Source organism: Eubalaena glacialis, chromosome 14 (genome assembly GCF_028564815.1).
Source record: "Eubalaena glacialis isolate mEubGla1 chromosome 14, mEubGla1.1.hap2.+ XY, whole genome shotgun sequence".
NCBI lineage: Eukaryota > Metazoa > Chordata > Mammalia > Artiodactyla > Balaenidae > Eubalaena > Eubalaena glacialis.
Window position 1 is genome coordinate 27,061,537 of NC_083729.1, and position 27,944 is coordinate 27,089,480.

Consider the following 27,944-nt stretch of genomic DNA (forward strand, 5'->3'; position numbering starts at 1 on the left):
TGACAGTCTCTAGATGCATCCACGTCTCTACAAATGACCCAATTTCATTCCTTTTTATGGCTGAGTAATATTCCATTGTATATATGTGCCATATCTTCTTTATCCATTCGCCTGTCGATGGGCATTTAGGTTGCTTCCGTGACCTGGCTATTGTAAATAGTGCTGCAGTGAACATTGGGGTGCATGTGTCTTTTTGAATTATGGTTTTCTCTGGGTATATGCCCAGTAGTGGGATTGCTGGATCATATGGTAATTCTATTTTTAGTTTTTTAAGGAACCTTCATACTGTTCTCCATAGTGGCTGTATCAGTTTACATTCTCACCAACAGTGCAAGAGGGTTCCCTTTTCTCCATACCTTCTCCAGCATTTGTTGTTTGTAGATTTTCTGATGAAGCCCATTCTAACTGGTGTGAGGTGATACCTCATTGTAGTTTTGATTTGCATTTCTCTAATAATTAGTGATGTTGAGCAGCTTTTCATGTGCTTCTTAGCCATCTGTATGTCTTCTTTGGAGAAATGTCTATTTAGGTCTTCTGCCCATTTTTGGATTGGGTTGTTTGTTTCTTTAATATTGAGCTGCATGAGCTGTTTATATATTTTGGAGATTAATCCTTTGTCCGTTGATTCATCTGCAAATATTTTCTTGCATTCTGAGGGTTGTCTTTTCATCTTGTTTATGGTTTCCTTTGCTGTGCAAAAGCTTTGAAGTTTCATTAGGTCCCATTTGTTTAATTTGTTTTTATTTCCATTACTGTAGTAGGTGGATCAAAAAATATCTTGCTGTGATTTATGTCAAAGAGTGTTCTTCCTATGTTTTCCTCTAGGAGTTTTATAGTCTCTAGTCTTACATTTAGGTCTCGAATCCATTTTGAGTTTATTTTTGTGTATGGTGTTAGGGAGTCTTCTAATTTCATTCTTTTACATGTAGCTGTCCAGTTTTCCCAGCACCACTTATTGAAGAGACTGTCTTTTCTCCATTGTATATCCTTGCCTCCTTTGTCATAGATTAGTTGAACATAGGTGCGTGGGTTTCCCTCTGGGCTTTCTTTTTTTTTTTTTTTAAACTTTGGGTTTATTTATTTATTTATTTATTTATGGCTGTGTTGGGTCTTCGTTTCTGTACGAGGGCTTTCTCTAGTTGCGGCAAGTGGGGGCCACTCTTCATCGTGGTGCGCGGGCCTCTCATTATCGCGGCCTCTCTTGTTGCGGAGCACAGGCTCCAGACGCGCAGGCTCAGTAATTGTGGCTCACGGGCCTAGTTGCTCCGCGGCATGTGGGATCTTCCCAGACCAGGGCTCGAACCCATGTCCCCTGCATTGGCAGGCAGATTCTCAACCACTGCGCCACCAGGGAAGGCCTCTGGGCTTTCTATCTTGTTCCATTGATCTATATTTCTGTTTTTGCGCCTGTACCATATTGTCTTGATTACTGTAGCTTTGTAGTATAGTCTGAAATCAGGGAGTCTGATTCCTCCAGCTCCATTGTTTCCCCTCAAGACTGCTTTGGCTATTCGGGGTCTTTTGTGTCTCCGTACAAATTTTAAGATTTTTGTTCTAGTTCCATAAAAAATGCCATTGGTAATTTGATAGGAATTGCATTGAATCTGTAGATTGCTTTGGGTCGTATAGTCATTTTCACAATATTGACTCTTCCAATCCAAGAACATGGTATATCTCTCCATCTGTTGGTATCATCTTTAATTTCTTTCATCAGTGTCTTATAGTTTTCTGCATGCAGGTCTTTTTTCTCCCTAGGAAGGTTTATTTCTAGGTATTTTATTCTTTTTGTTGCAATGGTAAATGGGAGTGTTTCCTTAATTTCTCTTTCAGATTTTTCATCATTAGTGTATAGGAATGCAAGAGATTTCTGTGCATTAATTTTGTATCCTGCAACTTTACCAAATTCATTGATTAGCTCTAGTAGTTTTCTGGTGGCATCTTTAGGATTCTCTATGTATAGTATCATGTCATCTGCAAACAGTGACAGCTTTACTTCTTCTTTTCCAATTTGTATTCCTTTTATTTCTTTTTATTCTCTGACTGCTGTGGCTAGGACTTCCAAAACTATGTTGAATAATAGCAGTGAGAGTGGACATCCTTGTCTTGTTCTGATCTTAGAGGAAATGCTTTCAGTTTTTCACCATTGAGAATGATGTTTGCTGTGGGTTTGTCATATATGGCCTTTATTATGTTGAGGTAGGTTCCCTCTATGCCCACTTTCTGGAGAGTTTTTATCATAAATGGGTGTTGAATTTTGTCAAAAGCTTTTTCTGCATCTATTGAGATGATCATATGGTTTTTCTTCTTCACTTTGTTAATATGGTGTATTACATTGATTGATTTGCGTGTATTGAAGAATCCTTGCATCCCTGGGATAAATCCCACTTGATCATGGTGTATGATCCTTTTAATGTGTTGTTGCATTCTGTTTGCTAGTATTTTGTTGAGGATTTTTGCATCTATATTCATCAGTGATATTGGTCTGTAATTTTCCTTTTTTGTAGTATCTTTGTCTGGTTTTGGTATCAGGGTGATGGTGGCCTCATAGAATGAGTTTGGGAGTGTTCCTTCCTCTGCAATTTTTTGGAAGAGTTTGAGAAGGATGGGTGTTAGCTCTTCTCTAAATGTTTGATAGAATTCACCTGTGAGCCATCTGGTCCTGGACTTTTGTTTGTTGGAAGATTTTTAATCACAGTTTCCATTTCATTACTTGTGATTGGTCTGTTCATATTTTCTATTTCTTCCTGGTTCAGCCTTGGAAGGTTATACCTTTCTAAGAATTTGTCCATTTCTTCCAGGTTGTCCATTTTATTGGCATAGAGTTGCTTGTAGTAGTCTCTTAGGATGCTTTGTATTTCTGAGGTGTCCATTGTAACTTCTTTTTCATTTCTAATTTTATTGATTTGAGTCCTCTCCCTCTTTTTCTTGATGAGTCTGGCTAATGGTTTATCAATTTTGTTTATCTTCTCAAAGAACCAGCTTTTAGTTTTATTGATCTTTGCTATTGTTTTCTTTGTTTCTATTTCATTTATTTCTGCTGTGATCTTTATGATTTCTTTCCTCCTACTAACTTTGGGTTTTGTTTTTCTTCTTTCTCTAATTCCTTTAGGTGTAAGGTTAGATTGTTTATTTGAGATTTTGCTTGTTTCTTGAGGTAGGCTTGTATAGCTATAAACTTCCCTCTTAGAACTGCTTTTGCTGCATCCCATAGGTTTTGGATTGTCGTGTTTTCATTGTCATTTGTCTCTAGGTATTTTTTGATTTCCTCTTTGATTTCTTCAACGATCCCTTGGTTATTTAGTAACGTAGTGTTTAGCCTCCATGTGTTTGTGTTTTTTACGTTTTTTCCCCTGCAATTCATTTCTAATCTCATAGCGTTGTGGTCAGAAAAGATGCTTGATATGATTTCAATTTTCTTCACTTTACTGAGGCTTGATTTATGACCCAAGATGTGATCTATCCTGGAGAATGTTCCGTGCGCACTTGAGAAGAAAGTGTAATCTGCTGTTTTCGGATGGGAAGTCCTATAAATATCAATGAAATCTATCTGGTCTATTGTGTCATTTAAAGCTTCTGTTTCCTTATTTCTTTTCATTTTGGTTGATCTGTCCATTGATGTAAGTGAGGTGTTAAAGTCCCCCACTATTATTGTGTTATTGTCGATTTCCTCTTTTACAGCTGTTAGCAGTTGCCTTATGTATTAAGGTGCTCCTATGTTGGGGACGTATATTTTTATAATTGTTATATCTTCTTCTTGGATTGATCCCTTGATCATTATGTAGTGTCCTTCCTTGTCTCTTGTAACATTCTTTATTTTAAAGTCTATTTTATCTGATATGAGTATTGCTACTCCAGCTTTCTTTTGATTTCCATTTGCATGGAATATCTTTTTCCATCCCCTCACTTTCAGTCTGTATGTGTCCCTAGGTCTGAAGTGGGTCTCTTGTAGACAGCACATATATGGGTCTTGTTTTTGTATCCATTCAGCAAGCCTGTGTCTTTTGGTTGGAGCATTTAATCCATTCACGTTTAAGGTAATTATCAATATGTATGTTCCTATGACCATTTCCTTAATTGTTTTGGGTTTGTTTTTGTAGGTCCTTTTCTTCTCTTGTGTTTCTCACTTAGAGAAGTTCCTTTAGCATTTTTTGTAGAGCTGGTTTGGTGGTGCTGAATTCTCTTAGCTTTTGCTTGTCTGTAAAGCTTTTGATTTCTCCATCGAATATGAATGAGATCCTTGCCGGATAGAGTAATCTTGGTTGTAGGATCTTCCCTTTTATCACTTTAAGTATATCATGCCACTCCCTTCTGGCTTGTAGAGTTTCTGCTGAGAAATCAGCTGTTAACCTTATGGGAGTTCCCTTGTATGTTATTTGTCGTTTTTCCCTTGCTGCTTTCAATAATTTTTCTTTGTCTTTAATTTTTGCCAGTTTGCTTACTATATGTCTCGGTGTGTTTCTCCTTGGGTTTATTCTGTGTGGGACTCGCTGCGCTTCCCGGACTTGGGTGGCTATTTCCTTTCCCATGTTAGGGAAGTTTTTGACTATAATCTCTGCAAATATTTTCTCTGGTCCTTTCTCTCTCTCTTCTCCTTCTGGGACCCCTATAATGCGAATGTTGTTGCGTTTAATGTTGTCCCAGAGGTCTCTTAGGCTGTCTTCATTTCTTTTCATTCTTTTTTCTGTATTCTGTTCCACAGCAGGGAATTCCACCATACTGTCTTCCAGGTCACTTACCCGTTCTTCTGTCTCAGTTATTCTGCTATTGATTCCTTCTAGTGTAGTTTTCATTTCAGTTATTGTATTGTTCATCTCTGTTTGTTCTTTAATTCTTCTAGGTCTTTGTTACACATTTCTTGCATCTTCTCGATCTTTGCCTCCATTCTTTTTCCGAGGTCCTGGATCATCTTCACTATCATTATTCTGAATTCTTTTTCTGGAAGGTTGCCTATCTCCACTTCATTTAGTTGTTTTTCTGGGGTTTTATCTTGTTCCTTCATCTGGTACATAGCCCTCTGCCTTTTCATCTTGTCTATCTTTCTGTGAATGTGGTTTTTGTTTCACAGGCTGCAGGATTGTAGTTCTTCTTGCTTCTGCTGTCTGCCCTCTCCCGTTTGTATTTTTAAGTTGTACAAATGACTTTAATCTGGGAATAAAAATGTGGTTCAGTAGAGTCAGCCTGTGTCCCTGTGATAATGTCTCATGGAGAAGTAGAATCTTCCATTCTGAGAGAAGTTCATCCTGGATTCTAACATCCTTTTCAATGTGATTGTCTGCAATGTGGCCTTTTGGTGTGGAGGGGAGATTCTTCCTCTACCTTCTTTTACTCTAGATGCTTCCTACATCCAGGTAAGACCTAGTGGTGCTGAGTAGTCTCTTGTGTGAGAGCCCTCATCTGGCCACAAAGATGTCTCAGGTGGAGTTTGTAGCTACACGTTGAAGTCTCTGCATCGTTAAATAACTAAAGGGGCGTACATGAAACCTTGTGCCTTGTTACAAGCCTGGTTTCATCCCTTGCAGTCTGTCCTCATACTGTGCAGACCCAGTTTTGAGAAGAACACACAGTGTCGTGGTACCACCTATGCTGCCATGTATTTAATCGATTTGGATGGCTTGTGCTGCTCTTGGTGGTGGACCCACAAAACAAAGCCATGGGATAAAGCGGCCTGAATCCTGTAATGAAAACCTTGTACCTTTTTTGAGGCCTGGTCGGGAGAAATGATTTATTTTTGCCCTCCCAAGTGAAACATTCTAGGAATCCAAGGTGAAAATTGGATTTTAACTGCTACTAAAATTTAGAGCATATAAAATCGGCAAGTGTTGAGAGTTTTGCTTGATGAAGGGAAGAACCTAGAGAGTCTGTGACAAGAATGGACTACATGTGATGTGCACTGGTGTCTTATGTAAATCTGACTGATAAAACTGGAAATAAACCATACGCAAACTTTGTCAGTGGACTGCAACAGTAGAGATCTCTGTGTTCTTAACATAATCATTTTGTTTCCAGTCTTATGCCTGGAGCACTGTTCTTTCTTCCGTGCTTCATATTTCAGATTTAAGCCTTCTGTGATTAAGCTAAAGGAGTCTGGGAACTACCTCAATCCAGCCAGTATGTGCTCTTCTTCCCTCAGGTTCTCCATTTTGTACAAGTGTTCACACTCCCTTCCCGTTTTCCCCCCTCCCCTCCTCCTGCTTATCATACGCTGTTTTTGGAGAGCACACAACATCCTGTTGAAATCATTAAAAACCACAAAAACCTAAGGAATTCAAAGCTGTGATGTAACAAAAACTTCATTAGCTGAGCTGAGCCTTCTCTGGTTTTGTTTTACAATTGGGACATGTAGTTACTTAGAGCCTCGTTGGGAATGCTGCATGGGTGGACCTGGTGGGAAAGCAGCGCTGTCCCTGGAGGCCTGCCAGGTGACTGGTGTCTACTCACTGCTGCCCTTCTTCGAGTCACCACCTGCCCCAGCTTTTTGTCCCTGAGTTCTGCTTGCTAGCCTGGGCGAGTTTGCTAATTTCCATGGTTTTTCCCAGAACCACTGTTTGCTTGAATGGATGGCAACTAGTTTGTTTGTTTCCTAGTTCCTCCTTTCTTCCTTCCACATTTATTGAGCGTTTATTTGCAATGTGTACTGTGTATTGGGATATAAATAAGATACATCTGTGTTTAATTAAAATGCATAGTGGAAGCAGTGGAATTGCGTAGAAAGTGCCCTGGAGTAGAGGGGATGGTTGGAGGAACTTGCTGAAATTGAGGAGACAGGAGGCTTCGTGGTGAGGGTTCTGCAGGGCTGGGGATTACAGGATAAAGAAAGTTTCTCCAGACAAAAGAAGAAGGAAGGGCGTTCCAGAGAGGATAAATGGCTTTTGGAAAGACAGTTTGTACAGAAGATACGGAGTCCTTTGGTGTGCCTGAAGAATGGATGTAGAGAGGTGGAAGGGGACAGAGAGAAAGACTGTCTAAGGTGAGAACAGGAAGGGCCCATGTATCATGCTAGGGAGGTTGCAGTCTTCAGACAGTGGAGAGTCGCTGAAGGTTTTCAATCAGAGTGATGTGATCAGACTTGTCTTTGGAAAGATGACGCTGGAAACCGTTTGGAGAATCTTACAGAGACTGAGGCAGAGGAAGGCAGAGGGACCCCTTAGATCTGGGGCGTGGGCTTAGCCTGCACAATAGGGATGAGGAGTCAGGTGGCCCTTCCTGCACAGCTGGCCTCCAAATCCGTACACAGAGCAGAATCTGTTGTCCTAGAGCCTTCCCAACCCCACTGAGTTGGTCTAACTTTAGGATCCTGCCTCTCAGCCTCTTCTGACCTTGGTTGACCAAAAGATGAGATGGATCTTCACATCTGTCAACTCGTGTTGCTCAGGTGGCCTCTATGCCTGGCTTTTCTGCCTGCTGGCCTGACTTAAACCTGCCAGCACCTTCCTAGCTTGGCTGACTTCCCTGGGTCAGGCTGCTTGGATGCCTGGAGCCTTTGTCTTGTCCAGAGCTGATCTGGCTCAGCCCGTGATCATATCCTGTCCCTGCCCAGCCCTTGGTGTTACAGGAGGACCAATGGCCTCTTTAGGCGGGATCTGTGCCACATTCTCAAGGTCTCTGTACACGCCTCACCTTACAGCTCTGTTCCCTGAGTGTCCACGGCAGAGATTTCAACAGACAATTAAAACTCAAATTTTAAAAGTTTATCTTTTATTAATTTTTAAAAAATTTTAAAATTAATTTTTTAATCGGAGTATAGTTGATTTACAATGTTGTGTTAGTTTCTGCTGTACAGCAAAGTGAGTCAGTTATACATATACATATATCCACTCTTTTTTAGATTCTGTTTCCATATAGATCATTACAGAGTATTGAATAGAGTTGCCTGTACTATACAGTAGGTTCTTATTAGTTATCTATAAAAAGTTTATCTTTTAAGTTTTGAGGTTCTTACTAAGGAAAAAATGGCATTGGAAAGTTACGTTTTATAAAGTGCTCTGAACAGTGACAGGTTTTCTGAAGACTCTAAAAATGCCAAGGAGCTCTTGGAAATATGCATGTTTACTTGAGTGCGGTATTGATTGTGTGCTGGTGTTTTGTTCTGAGGTTTTAGAGGTCTCCCCACCACCCCCCCCCCAACCCCGGTTCTGTGTCAATAACAAGAACTGTTTTATAATGTGGCTGTGAAGCACAGCAGTGCTCTGGAGCTGGGCATCCTGCATTCAATTAACCTTTGTATTTCACACCTCATCATTGCAGTGTGGCAAAGCGCTTCCTGGCCTTTCAAAGCAGGAGGACTGCTGTGGAACCGTGGGTACCTCCTGGGGCTTTCATAAATGCCAGAAATGCCCCAAGAAGCCGTGTAAGTGACGTTTCATCATTCCTTTGCAGGTTAATGTAGTGTATCTGTTCCCTTATGATTACGGTTTTAATGGTGAGGCAACATTAGACTTCAAAGAAATTGCATTGAATTGTAGAACGTAGTGTGATAATTTGCATTTCCAGAAACCTTGCAAGTCTGAGAAAGCTTTCACATGGATTCTGTTTTTTAATAATCACAGTTATCAGTTGCCTTGTCCAGCTGGATTACTTATTTAAAAAAAAAAAAAAGTCTTTAGAAAGGGGATGTGCTATAAGTAGGCTCTATTTTCTGAGGTGAAAGAAAAATAAGATCTCTTTTAAAATGATAATTAAATGTTCCAAACCCTATAAAAAGTCAGAGCAGTTGCTATTTCTTAAATTACATTCCTTAAATGAAATTTTTATTAATATCCATGACTTCTCTTGTAGTTTTTATTACACTATAGGTTTTCAAATTTCACTGAAAGGAAAAGCTAAAATGGAGAAATGAATGATTGCTGATTTGTGAAAGAGAAACTTACAATCACTAGGACACAGTGCTTTTCTCCTTTTCCTCTTAGTTGCTACTGTTAAACTATCACATTTTCATGACATGAATCTCTACTGACACCACACACATTTAGTCTATAAAATTTGTTGTTCAGAACGTGTTGAAGTGAATAAATCCAGATGTACATCTTTCTATTACTTTTTTCACAATTTTTCTAATACTTTTCAGAAAGCCAGAGGTAACTTGTTTTAAGTTGAGCTTTTTTCCTCTTATTCGTCGTGTTTTTGCCAAGAAAGCAAGTGATGTTTTTCTCTTCATCATCTTTTGCTTTGTGTTATTGAAGATTTTTATAGGTTTTTTAAATAGTTTATGCTGCAAGGAATTTCTCATTGGCTTCAATTGGATAAGTTTTATTTACCCTTCTTTAAACGTCTGTTGATTTGATTGATATTCTCAACTGCCTTTTAAACCTGTTCAATCTAGAATCTGCCATTTTAGAATCACTGCTCCATAGGTCTGTCTTACATACTGTTCTTCCATCGCCATCATAATTTGTTTTAAATAATTGTCTCTCTTCCTTGTCTTTCAGACTTACATGTTCTCTAAATGTTTTGATGTCTAAGTTAATTTCACTTATTTTCTTGATAATTGCTCCTATCTTCCTTTAGAGGAATAATGTTTGGAAACACCTACTAAAGTTTCTGATAATTAATGAATTCTTCATATGGGGGGGGAAGAAAACCACATAAATAATGACATTCAGTACCGAGACATTGTCCCCAGTGGACTTTCTCTGAGTTTCAGTAATGATTAGCAACGTGAATTTCCAGCAAGTGGGTTGAGTGCGATGGTCCTGCCTCACTGAAAGATACATCTGCCTAAAATTATTGTGGCAACCTGACTGAAGGGACATCTAGGGGACATTTGGTATGATTTCAAGAGCATGGAGTTTAGAGTTAGGTAGACCTGAGTTTGACTCCAGCTCTGTCATTTGCTGTGGAGTCTTATGGATCATGAAACGAGTCTATATTTAAAATGTTGAAGAAGCATTGCCTTTTTAAAAATGACTTCCCTTCATTTTGGGGTAAGTTTGTCTTCAGGAATATTGTGAAGGGTGGTATGTTTCCCACTGCTAAGTCTCAGGGCTGAGGAAAGAGAAGTCCAATTCTTACAGCTTGGTTTTGGGGCTACATTTATGTTCACTAATACTTTTTCCATTTTATCTCGTATTTTTCTTTTCCATTTCTCCCCTTCTCTGTGTATCTCTTGCTTATTTAGCTTTTTCTCTTTCCTCTTATTTCCAAATCCCAGCATTGCAAGACAGGGACAGAAGTTAAGAGTAAAGGGAATCATACTGTTGTGTTTTTCTGTTTTGCTTTGTTTTTTAATCCCTAACTCCCGACCTTCTATCATTTTCTATCTAGAATTTTATCATCTGGGGATAAATTCACTGCTTTATATGGTTTTATATCTTAATATGATAATTTAAGTAGAACGTGAAAGTGCAAAGTTGCTATCACTTTTAACTAAATGCTGATGAAAATAAGGTCATATATGGGCTCGCCTAATGTATAAATTGAAGACATTGATTCTGTTTCATGAAGAGCAACACAGATTATGAATGAAGTAAACTATTAACATCTTGACATTTACTCCTTTTGTGCCGTGCTACGATGTGACTCACTCCCAAGAAACACACTCAGGGTCACATTCTTCCTGTGTCATTTAACAAACTTGCTTTGGTTGGTACTAATCTAAATTATACTCGTTTTGGAAGAGAGCAGACTTTCCTTGGCTTTAGACGCTAGGGTTCTGTGTTCCATGCCTTTTTTTTTTTTTTTTTCACTTGAAGTAGTTCAAAATTCAGTTTTCAGGTGGCTTTTATTTAATGTTTTGAAGTTTTTGTTTAGCCACATACAGAAGGACCTTTCATTGTTGATCAGTTCTTACCGTGAAAACGTAATTTTAAATCTGCAAATAATTTCATTAGAGAGTCTGTACTCTATTAAAAATGTACTTGGTATGAACAAGTCGCTTGTCCTTTAAACATTTTTAGAAGAAAATTAGCATCAAATTCTAAACGGAAGAAGAATTTAAGATCATCTGGTCCAGCTCTTTCTGCCTTGAGGCAGATGACTGTTAATTTTTAAACAAGATATGATCTCTCTTTTGCCTTTGAACAGTTCACAGACAGAGATTGCACAGTCTCTGTAGGTAACCTGCTACAGGGTGTCCTTGTTATATGGGATAAGACTGGACATGTGGCCAAGAGGCTGAATGGGCGACTCCCCCTGTACCAACCTCTTTTTTCTTTTAACCCACTATTCCCAGATTCCTCACTTTAACCATTTTCCGGCAGGAATAATACGGCAAAGAAAGGAAGTAATAGAGGAGATGAATGCCACTAGTAAATACTCACGCTGTTCACTAGTGGTGAGAATAAAGAGCATGTGTTAGGGGCAAAATAATTTTATTTTTCAAAAGAAAATTTCCATTTTACTTGCAGCTTTCTTTATTTTACTCCTTGTTCAGTTCTTCGAAGTGGTTTGACCATTCATCCTATTTTGATGACAGCCCGTCTTCTGTTACTCATTATCTTAATAAAATAACACCTTATTGCAGGAAACAATGATATCTGGGCTTATTTTTGTCAGGCATTGCAGTAAGCATTTTGCATAAATTATCTCTAAACTCCACAACAACCCTGACCTGCTCAATAGATGGGAATACTCCCATTGTACAGAATTCCATTTGAAACCCAGGAAGCTTGTCTTCCAAGGTGGCAGAGCCAAGGTTTGAACCTAGGTCAGCTTGGTCCCAGAACTTATGCCAGAAGGGTTCTCGGGTATCACATTAGGATGTCAGAATTTCAGTGACTAGGATTTTGTTGATAAATTGGTGACCGCGACATTTGTATTGTTGATGAGTTTTCTGAGTTGATGAACCATACAACTGATCAGAGCAGCCCTTCACCTCTCCCAGCTTCCTCTCCTCACCTTCTATTCTTCCCAGCTTCATGGTATAAAGAATCAGCTCATCACTGGAATATGTGAGCCTGTAAATGAGGCAAGCATATAATTTATTGTCTAAACTGGGACACTTTTAAGAGTGAAATGGAGTGCTATTGATGAACTTTGCTGGAGCAAAGGTATCACCAAGGGTTGTCCGAGGCAGACCAGGATGTATAGTCACCCTCTCTGAATTTATAAGAAAATTCAACTGCCTGTAGTTAATCATTGGGGAGGAATTGATTTTTTTTTTTTTGGTAATAAATAATCACTAATTGGAAGAAAATATAAAACAGTCTTATGATTCTTTGAACTAACATAATCAAGATTGACAACTAATTGAGATTTATGTCTGTTGCAAATTATGAGGTATACTGAAAAACAAGGAAAATGTGAAAGAAATGCATATACCTTGGGTTGGTATCTTAGAAATAAGATCACTGATGCTTTATATGGCTTTGGTTATCACATATAGTAGTTTAGGGTTGTAAGAATTTAAACTAAGCATGTAACATAACTGTTTCTTCTTTACAGCTTATCATGGATATAATCAAATGATGGAATGTCTGCAAGGTTATAAACGGGTTAACAACACCTTTTGTCAAGGTAAGATTAACTGACTTCATTGGTGTATGAACTCAACAGTTGTTTGGCTTTTGAGAAACCTGAGTTGTTTTGCCATGTTTTGTTCATTAGCCCAGCATGTGAAGGTTACACAGAGAACCACCTCTTGCTCACTCTGTTTAGGAAATAGAAGTTTAGTGTGTGGTTGCTAGAATTACTTCACTACCATTTAAACTTTATGGAACTTTTCCCCCTTCTATCTATTTGTGATGAAATCCACGAGAGATGGGATTACATTATGGAGCACGCTGTGGGCTCCATGCTGGTCACCTCCTGTCCACACGTGGGTGTGTGTGCATGTGAGCACATATATGTACCTAGAAGTACTACTTCTTTACTGACATATGATTGGGCAGCAGAGTTCCCTTTTTTCTTTCATCAGACTATTTCTGGCTACCTTGAAGTATTCAGGTATTAAATATCAGAGCAAACACACATTTCTTAGTCAATAGGGTAAAACTATGTAGTTAAATGTGAAATGCCTTGAGTGCTTTTTTTTTTTTTTTAACGTCTTTATTGGAATATAATTGCTTTACAATGGTGTATTAGTTTCTGCTTTATAACAAAGTGAATCAGCTATACATATACACATATCCCCATATCTCCTCCCTCTTGCGTCTCCTTCCCACCCTCCCTATCCCATCCCTCTAGGTGGTCACAAAGCACCGAGCTGATCTCCCTGTGCTATGTGGCTGCTTCCCACTAGCTATCTATTTTACATTTGGTAGTGTATATATGTCCATGCCACTCTCTCACTTCATGCCAGCTTACCCTTCCCCCTCCCTGTGTCCTTAAGTCCATTCTCTACGTCTGCATCTTTATTCCTGTACTGCCCCTAGGTTCTTCAGAACCATTTTGTTTTTTTTTTTTGATTCCATATATATGTGTTAGCATACGGTATTTGTTTTTCTCTTTCTGACTTGCTTCACTCTGTATGACAGACTCTAGGTCCATCCAACTCACTACAAATAACTCAATTTCGTTTCTTTTTATGGCTGAGTAATATTCCATTGTATATATGTGCCACATTTCTTTATCCATTCATCTGTCGATGGACACTTAGGTTGCTTCCATGTCCTGGCTATTGTAAATAGAGCTGCAGTGAACATTGTGGTACATGACTCCTTTTGTTTTTTTGTTTTGTTTTTTTTTAATAAATTTATTTTTTGGCTGCATTGGGTCTTTGTTGCTGCACGCAGGTTTCTCTATTTGCGACGAGTGGGGGCTGCTCTTAGTTGCGGTGCACGGGCTTCTCATTGCGGTGGCTTCTCTTGTTGTGGAACATGGGCTCTAGGTACGCGGGCTTCAGTAGTTGTGGCACTCAGGCTCAGTAGTTGTGGCTTGCGGGCCCTAGAGCTCAGGCTCAGTAGTTGTAGCGCATGGGCTTAGTTGCTCCGCATCATATGGTATCTTCCCGGACCAGGGATTGAACCCGTGTCCCCTGCATTGGCAGGCGGATTCTTAACCACTGCGCCATCAGGGAAGCCCATGTAGTACATGACTCTTTTTGAATTATGTTTTTCTCAGTGTATATGCCCAGTAGTGGGATTGCTGGGTCGTGTGGTAGTTCTATTTTTAGTTTTTTAAGGAACCTCCATACTGTTCTCCATAGTGGCTGTATCAATTTACATTCCCACCAACAGTGCAAGAGTGTTCCCTTTTCTCCACACCCTCTCCAGCATTAATTGTTTGTAGATTTTTTGATGATGGCCATTCTGACTGGTGTGAGGTGATACCTCATTGTAGTTTTGATTTACATTTCTCTAATGATTAGTGATGTTGAGCATCCTTTCATGTGTTTGTTGGCAGCCCTGAGTGCTTTCGTTCAATGTATATGGAAACATACAGCAGAGGGACCTTCAGAAATCATCCAGTTCAGTGTCTATACTTTACAAGTGAGGATATGCAAGCCCAGACTGGTTAAATGACTTTCCTGTGACTAAATAGAGCTGAAGTTGTAACTCAGGTTTACCAGTGCCTGGTTTAGTATCCATATATGATAGCAAATTCATTTCAGTTACTTTGGGAGATGCCCAGTTAATGCTGCTAATTTCCCAGTACGCATCTAGGATGAAGGTGGTGGTGGTAGTAACTTATGTGTACTTTGGAATAAATGTTGAAAGAGCCTCCAACAGTCTTATTGAACGAAAATCCATATCAAAACACAGCACATTCCTCGGACTTGTGGTTTCAGGCTCTCTCTCCTTGGCCAGTATGTGTTTATAGGGCTGAGTAGATTTAGGTAATGTTAACAATACATAGATTAATCCCTATTAAAATGGTTCACGTCAAAGGAATATCTTAATTACCTGAGAATTTTCTCAAGTAAATTGTCTCTATAATACTGTGTCTGTTTAACTTTTATGATTTTTAGAGCTTTTACTAACTTAAAAAGAATCTTTTTTTTGAAATGCACATAGACATACCATGTCTTTAAAAAGTTTTGCCTTCAAATATTATAAGCCCTCATCGTAGATGAAAGAATGTTGGCAAAGGAGAGGGTTCCCAAGATGCTTTTTGAGAAACATCTGCAAACCTGTAGTACTGCTAGGTACATGGGAGTCATGGATTAATAAACATTATGTAAGAATCAGTAGAATTTAAGATATTATTAAAAGTTCATATTATATGGATGGAAGGTGGAATTAAATGGATGGAAGAATGAATAGATGGCTAAATGTATATTCTACAGTATAAACCAAGTTGTTTCACAGATTTGGATAAAAATGTATATGAAAAGCCCTAGGCCATTATGAGGATGTGTTAGTAGAAGCAGCATGAGCGGGGCATTGGAAGTCATGACCTTGTACTCTGCCAGTCAGACTGAATTTGGGGTTTGGGTATTTGGTGTTCATTATTTTTGGCTAATAAGGTCAGCCAGGCTTGTGAAGGGCCTGGTGTTAAACATGAGGGTGTTTAGCCTAGAGAAGTTGAGACTGAAGAGAAATATAATGGCTGCCTTACAAACATGGCTTTAAATAAATGTTTGATCAACTTTCCTACAAAACAAGACTTTTATGAGTTGCTTCAAAGGCCATAGTCAATAGAATGCAGTTATAAGGAGGCATATTTACAACAACTACAAGCAAACCTTTTCTGTGGGTTAGAGTTCCCCATTAGTGTAATGAAACACCTTTGGAAGTACTGAGCTTCCAGCACTTAGAGGTGATCCAACAGATCCCTAATAACTATTGGCTTGCGATGCTACAGGGACTTTCTATCCTGTGCAGTGCATAATGTTAAATGACTCTGTAGGTTCATTCCAGTACTCTGATACCAGTATTACTCTGTCACCAAGGACAGAGGTTGTGCATGAGAAGAGGGAAATTACTTTTTGGTCTGTCGCACAATTTTTAGTCATGTAGTTTCCTGAAGTGTCCCCTTGATCAGACATATCTGGTTGCTTCATTAAGCTGTAGAAAGAGGAGGATTCTTATTTATCCTTCACCGTCCTAATCCTACATGGCTAATTGTTAGATACTCTCCAGAAATGTCAGATGCTCCTAATTTCTCTGAATGTCAAATGATGAAGAATATACTTATTTTCTCGGGGTGGGGTGGGATTTGGACATTAAGAATCCCAATTAGAAGCAGAGAGACAGAGAGTACCCAAGGTCACACAGATAATTAAGAGGCCCAGCTAGGATTAACCTCCCAAGCCACCTCTGTTTCTGTCTGCAGCATGACCTCCTTTACCAATTTTGTATGTATCTATGAAGTATTACTAATGTAGATATGATATGCCATCTGTTTTGAGAACGAGTAGAAGTCAAAGCAATTAATGTTAATTTGGCTTTGTTTAATAAGAAAGGATGGTTATCTAACATATTCCTTCTACTGGCTGGTTCAAGGTCCTAACAGTTCATATTCATAAAAATACCACTGTAGAAGTGGAAGTGAAAATTTGCAAGTAATCATTTGCCATCTCATGTAGCAAAATAAAATGGAGAATCCTTTAAATAATTCCTTGAGGTTTTTTGTCTTTTCCTCTTCTGGTTTGGCTGGTATGGAGTGACCTTTAGCAAGTTTTGTTCATACTGAGCATATCAAATGGTTCCACCTCAGTCAGTTGCACTGATGTTCAGTAACACCAAATCCTGGCTTATGTTTGTCTCAGGAGGATATTTGCAAAACAGTGTTGTACTTTTTGGCGTGAATTCTGGAGTGAAGTATCACAGAGAATTCGATTTCATGGTGCCTCAAGAAGGCACAGCTAAATTACACTACAGAGAAGATTGACTCATAACATAATATGAATCTATGGAAATTGCTTTTGAGAGAAGGGCTTAATTTCACTCCCTTGGTGATATTATTGGTCACTAAAATTGGGTAGAACTTTCTCACATTACATATATACACTTGGATTTTCCTAGAGCCTTGAAGCCTTTTGATTTTATGATGAAGTTTTTCAAAAGAAGCCCATTAACCGTCTAATTACTTGTGCATTCCACATTGTTCTTGGAGTTTAATGTCTTCTCAGTTTACAAAGCACATTTAAAATTAAAGTGATTAATAAGTAGAATTACATTATTTCCTTCAACTAAGTGAATTAATGTCCTGAAACAACTTTTCATAATGGGCACTCCGTAACAAAGAACCAACTGTTCACAAGTTAATTTGAGGAGCTTTCAAATAATTGCCCTAAAAGTTGGTTTTTTTCCCCCTCCTTTCTAGTGGTGCTACAATTATCTTTTCAAAGGAGTGATTTATTACATATAAACACATGGAGCTCTAAAACCTTGCCTCACTACCCTCAACATTATGGAATTGTTATAATTTGCTTCATTTATCATAACAAACAATACAATTAAATTTCCTGGTGGATCTAGAGCAGCTTTTGTCATTTGATTATTATTCTAAAGTTTTGATGTAGAACTGGAATTAAATGAAGTAGTACCTCATGGAAATGATCATAGGAACTCCTACTTTCATACTTCTTCCCTGCATCTTGATTACTCATTTTCCCATAACTTTGCCATGAAATAAATGAGTTCTTAAAAATTAGGTGTAAATCTAACTTTTAAAACTAGAATTGGGTTCTGAAATTGCTTGGGGACCAGTCTTTTCAGTGAAATCTTTTATTAAAAGCAAATATCTCTTGATATGCTAAAATCACCTACCTGTTTGATTTTATACCTATAAATTAATCAATCTACTGTTTTCTACATTTTTAGCGTGTGCAGAGGTGCTGTGGGCAATGCCAAAATACATAGCTAGACGACGTCTACACTTTTAGAATCCAGTGTATGCATGTTCCTTTTTCAAGAATAATTTTGAAATCTTTAAAAAATATTCCATAATCCACAAACATTAGTTGGCGGAGCACTTCTGAGCTACAGACTGAGGATATGTGATAAATGATGAATAAGACATTGGTCTTGCCCTTTGGATTTAGTGTAATTAAATCAGTTTGAATCAGCAGGATGTGATTTGCTTTGTTCACTCATCCATCTAGCTGAATTTCAGCTGCCTCCAGATGGGCCTGTTAAAGCAAATATGAAAGAGCTGTCCACATAACTTTCTTTTGGCATTATTTTATTACACTGGTTGTTCTGCTTTAATAAAATAAATTTACAACACAGATACACTAAGACAGTAATACTCTATTAAAACTTTCACGGCAGGTCTCCTTTTTGATAGAAAGTACCCCGAAGTGCATCTAAAACTGAATTGTATTCAGACCATAGAAAAGATAATGCACTTTTTTTTTTCAGGGGCATATCTCTGTCATTAAATGAAACTCACCAATCTTGGTTAATAATCCACATAAGGAAGCTGTACATGGAACTTCTTGGTTATGAAGAGCTTGTCTGGACTGTAGCTTACATTTCAGACGTCTTAATGATCATCAAAAAATTACTTGTGAATGGAGTATGGTGAACACATAGAGGAAGACTGGTCTTTGAGTGCTTTGAGAGGACTAGAAAGTACAGCAGAGACCCTCAGGAAAACTGACTTGGCTGGAGAAAAGAATGTGGCCTATGGCATAGTGTTGGGTTAAAACAGACAGGTAGGGTGAGATGAAGTGATGCCTAATTTTAAGACAAGTTTCTTATGTTTCTTATGATTAATTGCATGTATCATTTGTCATATAACGGGCTTTGTGATACATGCTGGGAAAACAGCTGTTAGATTTACACTTCTTTTAACGTAGAAATGTCCAAAGGCCATTATGACAACTTCTTGCACATTTAAAAGAAAATGGATATGTGGCTTAGAGAAGAGTTATCATTTTAGAATTATTTTCAAAGGTATAGTTAATGGAAATAGTCTTTTTCATACAGTTAATAGTTAAATGAATTTACTGACACTGTATCAGTTTTTGCACTCAGCATTGTTTCTTGTGTCCTCTGCTTGCTTTGTGGGTTCATGTTTTCTTTTGTGGTAGGATTGCCAGGTAAAATATAGGACGCCCAGTTAAATCTGAATTTCCGATAAACAGCAAATAATTTGGGACATGTATTTTAAAAGTATTAGTTTATCTCAAATTCAAATTTAACTGGGTATCCTGTATTTTTATTTGCTAATTTATATTTTGAGATCACATTAACAGTGATTAAATGAGATGATTAAAGAACAGTGATTAAAGAACTTAACAGTTCTTTAAATGAGGATCTCTGAGAAGTATATAGTTTACATGTCTCAGAATATCTTTATTTTGAGCTCATTCTGTAACGAGACTAGTCAAGTGTACAATTCTAGGATAACAGTTATTTTCCAACAATACTTTTGACCTACATTATACCAGTGTCTTTCTGACCTCTTTTTGATACTTTCTTCCTTTGTAGATAATGTTTCTCTCTTTGGAGATCCTCTCTGAATTCTTTATGTTCTGTAGTTTTACCACGATGTGTGGTAAAATCTGAAGACTCAGGTCTTTCCTCAAATTTGAAAAAAGACTCAGGTCTTTCCTCAAATTTGAAAAATGATCCGCTGTTATCTCTTAAAATATTGCTTCTCCACCGTGCTTTTCAACTGAAACTCCTTTCAGGCAAGTGTTGGAGCCTCTGGTTTTCGTGTCTCTTATAATACGTCTTTTGTGATTTTATCCTCTTGTCCTTTTTGCTACCTTATGCATGAATACCTCAGTTCTGTCTTCCAATTTTCTAATTGCTGCTTTACTATGCCTATCTAGATTCTATCCCATCTGTTACACTTTTAATTCTAAGATTATTTATCAGTTCCAAAATTTCTCATTGTTTTTTATAGCTAACCTGTTCTTTTTTCATTTTTTAAAATGTATTTATTTAACTTTTTAAGCAAACTGAAAAGTTTAGCTGGATTTTAGTTGCTGAGGGAGGAGTGTTTTTGCATAAATAGGTTTAGTTTGTTATCCTCAGTTGTTAAACCCATTTTTGACTGGAGACGTATTACAGCAACAGGCATTTATTTCTGCAAAAATCCCCTGGTCAATAATGTGTTAAACTCCTGGCTTCCCCTGCTGCTTTCTAGACAGCAGACCCAGAGCTTCAGTGACCACCAGCTACCATGTATTTCTATACCATTTCAGGTTTACTGGGATGTTGACCTTGTTTTTTGACCTTGATATTTTATCTGTAATTGCTTTATGTTAGGAACTGGGGTGAATGCCAAAGCATGAACTTACTGTGTTACTTTAAAAAAAAAAAAGTATCCATATCAGGATTGAGGTTTGTTTTTTTTTTAAGAAATCAGTATCAGAATGTGGTTTTTAACATATATATATATATATATGTATCAATATAATAAATTGCTTTTCCTTGAGAATACAGAAAAGCTTTTCAGAAAACTTCAAATTATATAATTGTTATCCACAGATAGTCTTTTTAACCATTGTAATTAAGCAGCCCATCAACATAAATTTATTCACCATCTGCCATGCATTCACTCATTTGTTTTATGGATATTTAAAGACGATTTAAGTGGGGGCACACTGAGAAATATATTAATAAAACTCAATTCCTCCCCTTACAAAAATCACTGTTCTCACATATGATTAAAACATCAAGGCAGCATGTAGTTAGTGCTGTAAGAAATGAACCAAACACTATGCAGTTTCAGAGGACAGTTCCCATTGAGTTCAAAAATCATAGATGGCATTTAAAAACATATTCCTTGAAAAAAAAAAAAAAGCACTTTCTTTCCTGTTTATAAAAATAATTCACACCTATTGTTTAATATTTAGGAACTAGAGAAATGTATAGAAAATAAAAATTACCAAATAAATGTATTTTGTTATATTTTCTACCAACCATATATATGTATATATATACATATATATATATATTTGAGATTATATTTCATGGATAGTTGTGAAAACTGTGTTTTTACTTAATAGATAATGAACACTTTCTGATATTATTAAATAACCTTCTAAAACTTATTTTAATGCTGACATAGAATCCCAGTTAATGGATATAGGATAATTCATTTAACCATTCCCCTAAAGTTGGATTTTCAGATTAGTTTCTTTTTTCCCTTTATATATATATAATGCTGTCAGGGGTGTACTTGAACATAAACCTTCATGTGAAGCTATGATTACGTATAGAAGAGACATTATTGGTTCCCAAGCTTTGATTCATCCTGTGCACATTAGGCTTCAGAGAGGGTGTACGATTTCCCTTCCCACTAGGTTTAGAGAGCCCACTGACTGTGTCCCTCCTCTCCTTCCAATTACAATAGAAATTGTAATTTCTTTACAAATTTGAAAACACAAAAAGGGCAGTTAAGTAGTATGTTTTTCTTCACATAGGCTCTTCACATTTTCATTTAGGCTTTCCCTAGGTATTTTATATTGAATATGACTATGAGCAAGATTGTTTTTTTTTTTTTTAACAATCTTGGAACTAACTCCTGTTGGTTTTAATAATTTTGTCTGAGTTTTGTATGTAGAAAAATAATTTTACTTTCAAATAATTGTAATTTGGGCAAGACGGTGATATATGGGGTAGGGTAGTTATTAGGGCTGAAAGGAACTAAGACACGGGCGGGGAGAACATGCACCAGTGGAGGTGGGTGAGTCTGTTAAGGTATTTTGGGGGTTGAGGCAGGCTGAATTTGAAGTTTGTGTGGTACAGTGCCTAAGGCTAGTGAGTGTAAGCTTCTTTCAAGGTTTTATTTTAAACACATGGGAAGTTGATATAGTTTGTTAATTAATTTTGTTAATTTTGTTTTTTCCTCCATTGACATTTTTGGTTTGCTTCAAAGATTTTGGGTTGTGACCAAATTGTCATGGAGCTAATATAAATGTCTTCAAATTAGTACAGTCGGCCCTTCACATTCGTGGGTTCTGCATCTGCAGATATGGAGGGCTGGCTGTATTATGCCGTTGGATGCAAAGGACTTGAGCGTCCACAGATTTGGGGATCTGCATGAGGAGAGGGGGTCCTGGAGCCAATCCCTCAGGGATATCAAGGGATGACTGTAGTGAGTGCTCTGGACTCTCCCTCCCTTTTTCTCTCTTTCCCGTCCTCCCTTCCTCCCTGTCTCCCCATCTCTTTCAAGGCCCACTCACCTTATTCTGGGTCTTATTGCAGTGATGGGAACAAGGAACAAGGGAGATGGTGATGATCTGTAGACATAACTATGTTTTTAGTGACAGTGATCCTGACACAGCAAGTGCCATAAAAGGTCTAAGTTTGCTAAGTTCTCCAGCACTCAAGCCCACTTTAACCCTTTTGTACCTACCCCAACTGCTTCCTCTAGTATTCTTAGGTTCTCACCCAACTTTTCTCCAGACTTTCTCCTGAGGTGGAACTAGCTAGGCCACCTGCTGCTCTAATTACTGTTGATTTTATTTATGTGCTACTTCTCTCCTTATGGTAATACTTGCATAAGAAACTTGATAACTTTCTCTTTTCTAATACAATAAATTTCCTTTTTGGTCATTATCACCTACACATCTTTTTATCTACCTGTTTATGTATTTTGCTAGTGTTTATTGAATGCCTATTTAGTGGAGCCATTGGGTTGGGTGCTTCAGCTATGTCATAATTCTCACAGTAACTCTGTGAGATAGTGTTATGTTTTTTTAAACTTGTAGTGAAACTGAGCCCTGAGGCTCAAAGAAATTAAGTAATGGAAGATAGCATACCTGGAGAGTGCTAGCATCTACCTCTGATGCCTGGGCTCCCTCTCCCCCCTCTGTGCTACTAACATTTACGTAGTAGTTTGTAGTACTTCTTATCATGCTTTTTATGTCATTAATTCCTGACAACGACTGCATCTGCTTGTTACAGGTGGGGAAACCATGGCTTAAAGCAGCAGCACTGGGGGGGATATTAGATGCTCTCTGGTTCTTTTACTCTTTAGATCAGACTATCCTGTTAGGTGCTTTCAGTAACTTGGTTTAGAAATCAGAGTTCTCCACACTTCATTGTTTACTTTCACAGCAAGTTTTCTTGTTTTAAATGTGTCTGCTTTGTAGGTAAAATAAGTGTTTTTCTCTTTTGTTATTAGCAAGCCATTGTACCTTACTTTTATCCTGAAGTCCTTAACAAGCAGACGTTGAGGCCTCTAGAGGCTGTTTGTTGAAGCTTGCATTCCTTTTGAGCACTCCTCCTGAGGCACTCCCCTTCTGTATCACCTCTTCTCCCTTCCCCTGTAAGTTAACAGTTACTTTACTAAAACAATCATGTGTTTCTCACGCTTCTGGGGGCAGCTGGACAGTTCTGCTGACCCAGGCCGGGTATGGGTGATGTCAGCCAGCCTCAGTCTTGGGTCTGTGATCAGCTGATGGCTGCCTGGGGCTGGATGGTCCAGGATGGCTTCAGCAGGGATGGCTCAGCAATCTTCCGCAAGGTGTCTTATCTAAAGCTTTTCAGGCCTAGGCTTGGGATTGACACACTGTCACTTCAGCTGTAACTGGTGGCTGAAGGAAGTCACAGGCCAGCCTGCATTCAAGGAGTGGGAAAATAGACTCTACTTGCTAGTGGGAGAGGTTACAAAGTCACGTAGACAAGGTCATGGATGCAAAAAGAGGTAGAGAATTGGGGCAATTTTAGAAATCAGTCTGTAACACCTTGAAGATCTTTATTTGTATTACTGGGAGGTCACTTTACGGCTAAACTTATGAGGCCATGTTGAAAAAGTGTTGGTGAAAAAAGTCTGATAATATTAGAAATTATGTAGTTTATTATCTATTTAAATTTTTATTAGTAGTGTAACCTATATATAGAACAATGCACAAATCACAGGGAGTTAGCTCAGTGAATATCACGAAGTGAACATAACTGTGTACTTATCACTCAAGTCAAGAAATAGAAGATCCCCTGCACCCCAGAATCCTCCCTCTGTCCCTTCTCAATTTTTACTTTCTCCCTCTTTTCCAGAAGTAATCACTGTCCTGACTATTATAAGCACAGATGAGTTGTCTTTTTAGGATCTTTCAAATTATCCAGTAAGTGTTTCGTGTCTGTCTTCTTTCACTTAGCAGCATGTGGCCAATACCATTTCTTTAATATTCGGAACTGTGACTAGTGACGTGATAATATCCATTGATGTTTTCATTTAAAAGCTTTTCAGTGACTTTTCCCTTCCTTCAGCATGTTCTTCTGTGACTTCTTAGTTTATGCAACATTCGCTACAGTTAGTGTTTTCTCTAAAGTTCCCTTCGGTTCCATTAACAAAAGGGAATTTATTGCTCTGATATTTCTTTCTTTCCAGGAGGAAATAAGCAATATGTATAGGAGACTAATGTGGGTATGAAAATGGAACTTAAGAGTCCACTGTTATTGCTATATATTTGGGAAATCATAGTAGAAAATCAGTAGGCATGAACTAAGGCTGGAGTCAACCAGACTTGATAATTAAATTATTCAAAGTACTTAAAATGTTTAAAATTCTTTTTATTTACCTATCAGATTCATCACAGGGCTCTGCTGTATTTAATGATTTAATCCCAGAAACTGGGGGGGGGGGGTACTTAACGTGATGCTGAATCATGTTTTGCAGTCTCAATGACCAAGAGGCAATTGATATGTTTTACTGATTTGAAGGTGTTATTTTACTGTCCTAGGCATCCTCTTGGAACTCCTGCTTCTCTGTCTAGTCTAAATAGGCACAATATTTTGGGTAAGAATTTAAAGTTTTGATTTGGACCTGAGCATCATTTTAGCATTGAAAATCAGTTTGGGACCCATTCCCATCCATTGTAAAATCATTTTCTGGTGTGTCCTCTTACTATGCTCCTATCACTGGGATAGGATTCAAAAAGGAAATGTCTGCTTATTTTATTCACTTTTCTTCAGGAAAGACAGTGGTGAAGTGAGTCATTAGCACATTGTATTTTCCAATAGCTCTTTGACCTTAGTCTCTGGGGCTATAAAATCAATGGGAAGATGCCTGTTGTATCACGAGTCATGGAGAAAGCCCATAATAGATATGTTATTATGAATGTTTCAAGGAGAAATTAATGTACTGTCTATAGATTATAGTCGGAAATCCAAGGCCAGCAGAGATGTGCATCTTCCATGTGTAGCACACATGTATTGAGAAATAAATACAGGCTGTTCTCTGGGCTCTGATAATTCTTCTATCATGTTACCCTGCAGACAGAAGGGTTGGAAGGCAGGGAGTTGTTCCCACAGTGGTTTGCTTCCTTTGAGTGGGTTCAGTGATTGAATCCACCCCATGCTAGATGATTATTTTATAAATGTGGGACAGTTACAGGTCATGAGGGGAGGCTATGGCTGCAGTAGGGCCTAGGTTGAAACAAATACAATCACAAAGAGACCCATATGATAGTTCCTGGGGCTGACCCAAGAGAGCGACATTTCACAAAATGTGCTCCACAGACCACTAGGTCAGCTCGATGTTAATAGGTGGTGTGTGAAAAAAGATTCCATGGCCAAAAGTGTGGAGAATACCAAGTTAAACAGAGAAAACCAAGAGTCCTCGCCAAAGAACTTCTCAGGAGGTCTTTCATGTGCAAATGTATATAGAATATGTAGCGTTTCTCAATCATATTCGGCCACAGAACTCTTCTTTTAGCAGAAGTCTCACAAAGTTTGTGTTTTATATAAAATACCTTGGGTAAAATTGCTCTTTTTTTTTTTTTTTTTTTTAATTTATTTATGGCTGTGTTGGGTCTTCGTTTCTGTGCGAGGGCTTTCTCTAGTTGTGGCAAGCGGGGGCCACTCTTCATCGCGGTGCGCGGGCCTCTTACTATCGCGGCCTCTCTTGTTGCGGAGCACAGACTCCAGACGCGCAGGCTCAGTAATTGTGGCTCACGGGCTTAGTTGCTCCGTGGCATGTGGGATCTTCCCAGACCAGGGCTCGAACCCGTGTCCCCTGCATTAGCAGGCAGATTCTCAACCACTGCGCCACCAGGGAAGCCCTAAAATTGCTCTTGAATGTTGATCTTCTAACATTTTTTTGTTGCCTTATCTCCTAAAATAATTTTGAAAAACTTAGGTGTTCACACATTTTTAAGCCGATATCTGCATTTTTTTAAATCAAAAATTAAATGGGTGTAGTAGATTCATTTCCGGCATGTTTTATTAAATATGGGCTTTCAACATATTTTCATCAAAACCTTGGAGCAGCAGCTTTGGCTCATTTAGTCTATGAATGATGTCTGCCATCTAACCTAATTGGCAAAACCAGACCTTCTTATGAAATAAATCAGACTTATCCCTTTTCCTGTGACTGTCCCTCAGGGGGGGTATATTTGTGAATTGTTCATTCGTTTGGTGCCTTTGATAATTTCACATTGTAGGGCGGTGCACCTAGAGAGATTCCAGATGGGCAAGAGGGTGCCTTGAAGAGAAAGCAGACACTGAGTAAAGGAGAGAGGGAAAAGGAGATTGGCAAGTGTGTTGTTAGAGCGCTTTTAGAGAAGGAAACACATGAAGGCTCAAGATCTAGGAATTGATTCCCTTAAATAAAAGTATCCCAGCATGGGCTTCCCTGGTGGCGCAGTGGTTAAGAATCCGCCTGCCAATGCAGGGGACACGGGTTTGAGCCCTGGTCCGGGAAGATCCCACATGCCGCGGAGCAACTAAGCCCATGCGCCACAACTACTGAGCCTGCGCTCTAGAGCCCGCGAGCCACAACTACTGAGCCTGTGTGCCACAACTACTGAAGCCTGCGCGCCTAGAGCCCATGCTCCGCAACAAGAGAAGCCACTGCAGTGAGAAGCCCGCTCATTGCAATGAAGAGTAGCCCCCACTCGAAGCAACTAAAGAAAGCCCATGCGCAGCAACAAAGACCCAACGCAGCCAAAAAAAAAAAAAAAGTATCCAAGCATGTGTGTCCCCTGTGTCACTTGCCTTCAGGGATGTGTGTTTCCCGGGGTGGGGGAGTTTAAGAAATACACATGTCCTCTTAGAGAGTGAACTCCTCCTTTATCTAAATTAAGTGATCCCTGTTAAACAGACAAATGGTCTGTCTGGCTAGGAAAAGTATTTACCTCAGAGGTGTTTTTTTTTTTTCCTGCTTTCAACGGGAAGTCAAATTGCTGAATTGTGTGATGGAATTTCTGTCCGTCAGCAAAAACTGAATAGACACAGCAGAATCTCCAAAACACTTCATATTTTCACACAGTATAAAGATCTGCATGTACTGTTCTCACCTTGTACCTAACTCCTGTTGGTTACTGGACATGCCTCATTTCCTGTATAAACTTGTGTTACTAAAAAGGCAGTAAATTAGTACTCACTTTGTTAAACATACATACTTTCCTGTAGGAGCATAGATACATAAAATTGTGTTTATTTCCCACAGGGTACTTATGCTAGTCATGATGTATATTATGCAGTAAATGTCATACTTTATTTATTCCTTGGCATTTTCAACTCTGGCAACTTGCAGATTGTTTTGAAGTCAGGATATTTAAGCTAGAAGCAACCTTGGGGATTATCTGCATTGCAAGAGAGGAAAGTGAGATCAAGAGAAAACAAATGACTTGCTCTAGGTGACATAATTTAGGATCCTAGTTACCAAACTAGGTCTTAATGAGAGATTCCTCCCGTTAGATTTCCCCATTCTCCCTTAACCCTTTTAAAAAATAAGAGCTTGGACAAAGTTATCTCTATAAAACTGAGAATAACTGTTGTGTTGCTCACCGTCCAAAATTGTTACAAAGTTCCAGTGAGAGAAGGTGTGCTGTACAAATACAAAGGAGGATGATGAAGATCCTTGCCTCATTGTACTAGATCATTGTTATCATTCTCTGGTGCTGAAATGCTAAGGCTGTGTTACATTAGGTTGTGTAAGGAGTCTCTTGTTATGCATATTTCCCAACTACTCTGTATTTTTATACTATCTGGGTAATAGATGCCCCAGCCTTCTGTTTCTTTTGTATTAGGTTGAACCATGTGACACTGCCAATATACAACCATTTTAGATTTATAAGAAGAGCAGTTTTGTATTACTGAACGTGATAAATGGCCAGAGGTTCATGGTAGGCTGTACTGGGCAGAGACACTCTATAAATGTTCTTAGTGAATGGAGAAGTGTGTAAATCTTCATATGAGCTGTAGCCTCCCTGTCCC

At 38.5% G+C, this 27,944-nt stretch overlaps 1 protein-coding gene across 12 annotated transcripts in view; it reads left to right on the top strand.

Moving 5' to 3' along the window:
* LTBP1 (latent transforming growth factor beta binding protein 1) overlaps positions 1 to 27,944 on the top strand; it is a 419,947-nt gene that overhangs the window by 231,287 nt on the left and 160,716 nt on the right. For all 12 annotated transcript variants that reach the window (XM_061210616.1, XM_061210619.1, XM_061210618.1 and 9 more), the window contains 2 exons: positions 8,245 to 8,347; positions 12,379 to 12,450. In XM_061210616.1, the coding sequence (XP_061066599.1) occupies positions 8,245 to 8,347; positions 12,379 to 12,450 (175 nt within the window). The remainder of the gene's footprint in view (positions 1 to 8,244; positions 8,348 to 12,378; positions 12,451 to 27,944) is intronic.